The sequence below is a fragment of the Montipora foliosa genome, chromosome 4, assembly GCF_036669935.1.
Source record: "Montipora foliosa isolate CH-2021 chromosome 4, ASM3666993v2, whole genome shotgun sequence".
In the NCBI taxonomy this organism is placed as follows: domain Eukaryota; kingdom Metazoa; phylum Cnidaria; class Anthozoa; order Scleractinia; family Acroporidae; genus Montipora; species Montipora foliosa.
The window spans coordinates 29226223-29228722 of NC_090872.1; the positions used below are offsets into that span (position 1 = coordinate 29226223).

The window sequence follows — 2500 nt, forward strand, 5'->3', positions numbered from 1 at the left end:
GACGTTTCGACCCCTCGGAGGTCATTTTCAAGTGAGAATAAAAGTTTTAAGAATTAGCATAAATATGTAAAAACTAGATAAAAATGCGGCGAACGCCGAAATGTGATAAAAATATGTACAAAAGTGTAAAAAGTGCTAAAAATACATGGAGTAATGAACGGTAGCTAGAGAAAAACAATAGACAAAAAAAATAATTAATTACAAGAACTGTTCTAAACAAATAATTTGGCGCGGATAGAGTCACACTGTTTGTTTAGCGATGGTTTCTACACGAGCAAAAAGATCAAAGAAGAGATCCGGGTCCGTGAAGAGAAGCCACCCCTTGTAAGCCAACAGTGCGTTGTGTACCAATTCAAGTGTGACCTGTGCGACGCAGGTTATGTCGGATATACCTGCCGGCACCTTCACCAGCGCATTGAAGAGCACAAAGGGGCAACCATCGGCGACCATCTGAGAGAGAAACATGCATTGGAACCTAACAACATCGCAAAGAGTTTTAGAATCCTGAGAAAGTGCCAGAACAAGTTTGATTGTCTTGTTTTTGAAATGTTTTTTATAAAAGAACTGAAACCATCGCTAAACAAACAGTGTGACTCTATCCGTGCCAAATTATTTGTTTAGAACAGTTCTTGTAATTAATTATTTTTTTTGTCTATTGTTTTTCTCTAGCTACCGTTCATTACTCCATATATTTTTAGCACTTTTTACACTTTTGTACATATTTTTATCACATTTCGGCGTTCGCCGCATTTTTATCTAGTTTTTACATATTTATGCTAATTCTTAAAACTTTTATTCTCACTTGAAAATGACCTCCGAGGGGTCGAAACGTCGTGACTTTTTATCGTTAGTTTTTATTACTAGTAGATGACTCAATTCAATATCTGAGAAAGTGTTGGCTGTCTTAAACTACTTCCCACACCTGTAACATTCAAGAGAGATGTGGTTTACGTCACACCCAAGCTACATGGTTTCACAAATCCTGGTAGAGAATCCAGGAAACAACAAAAGATGCATAACTTTTGCTGTAGCGGCAAGCATTGTTGTACAAACCTTTTTATGTAAGGCCTTCATACAAACAAGATCCAAGGGCTTTAACCTGAATGAAAAAAATATAAAAACATTATAACATATAATGTATCATATAAAGTTTTCAATAATATTATTGCTTTTGGAAGTGTCTTTAAAATGATAGTCACCTCTGTAAAACAGTAAAAATACTCACTACGAGTTACATAAATATTAATTAACTAATGAACTAACAAAAGTGAGAATTCTAAAACTTACGAATGACCAATGGGAGAGATGAAGTACAGGCAGACATGCACACGTGTGTCATTGAGTGCATTCAGTGATCTTCTTATTTTCAATTCTTGTTGGAGATATTTCTCAAACTGTGCATCAATGTACTCCACAATTGGACTGGCACTGTACACAAAAGGTAATAAAAGTTACATTAAAAGTAATCATTATTATTATAATAATATTCATCTTTATCATTATTTTATTTTCTATAAGTGTCTATGTTGCAGGTCATTTTGCTCCTTAGGTTAAATTGCAACCAAACTAGGTCATTTTGTTTCAACCTGGGTCAACTTGTGTCAACCTAGATCAAGTTGTTTCATCCTACATGTAGGTCAGTTTGGGGCAGGTACAAAACACAGGTCACAGGTCATTGTTTTTAATTACCAATACAGAAACAACCCAAACCGTTTACAAAATAATGCTAACATTAGACCTAAAAACTTTTATTTAGGCCTTTTTAGGCTTAGGGTTAGGGTTAGGATACTGTGATCTCTAAAGGTAAAAGAATGACCTGTGACCTGGGTTTTGTACCTGCCCCAAATTGACCTTTTGAAACAACTTGATCTAGGTTGAAACAAATTGACCCACGTTGAAACAAAATGACTTAGTTTGGTTGCAATTTAACCTAAGGAACAAAATAACCTGCAACATCTTCATAAATATAGCTACATGGACTAGGCGGCACTCCCTTTTTTACGGAAGTATGGAGGATTAGGCAAGAACGCTCGCATCCCACAACGTGTCACAGGTTTGATTCAGAGACCTCTGAGTTATCATTATGTTTCCCGAGTTTGTTGGGTTTTTTCTCAGATCCATAAACTCTTGTTTTCCCCTGTCTGAAAATGCCATCCTTTTTTCATGTTTCAGGTTGATGTAATTTTTACAGCCCCCATTATTTTGTCTCCAAATTATAAAAACTCCAGCCCTATGTGTAAATCACAAGAATTTCAGAGTCCACTACATTTCGCTTTTCATGAGCAACTTGGGAAATCCACTAGAACAAAAATGAATAAGCAGAACTTACAGTTGTAAAGCTATTACATTTTAATGATATGGTGGTACCTGTCCTGCTGGTTAATTTGGTCCCCATAACCAACAGTATCCACAATTGTCAACTTCAGCTTTACATTGCTTTCTTGCAAATCTACCAAACATTTATAAACATGGAGATAGACAATCACAAGAAAGTTCACTG

The 2500-nt window shown here is 35.8% G+C and overlaps 1 protein-coding gene across 4 annotated transcripts in view; it reads right to left on the bottom strand.

The window, feature by feature from the left end:
• The window catches only part of LOC138000544 (septin-6-like), a 17024-nt gene that overhangs the window by 5699 nt on the left and 8825 nt on the right, over nucleotides 1-2500 (bottom strand). For all 4 annotated transcript variants that reach the window (XM_068847036.1, XM_068847037.1, XM_068847038.1 and 1 more), the window contains 3 exons: nucleotides 2368-2449; nucleotides 1288-1428; nucleotides 1054-1099 (listed from right to left, as the gene is read on the bottom strand). In XM_068847036.1, coding sequence (XP_068703137.1) covers nucleotides 1054-1099; nucleotides 1288-1428; nucleotides 2368-2449 — 269 coding nt within the window. The remainder of the gene's footprint in view (nucleotides 1-1053; nucleotides 1100-1287; nucleotides 1429-2367; nucleotides 2450-2500) is intronic.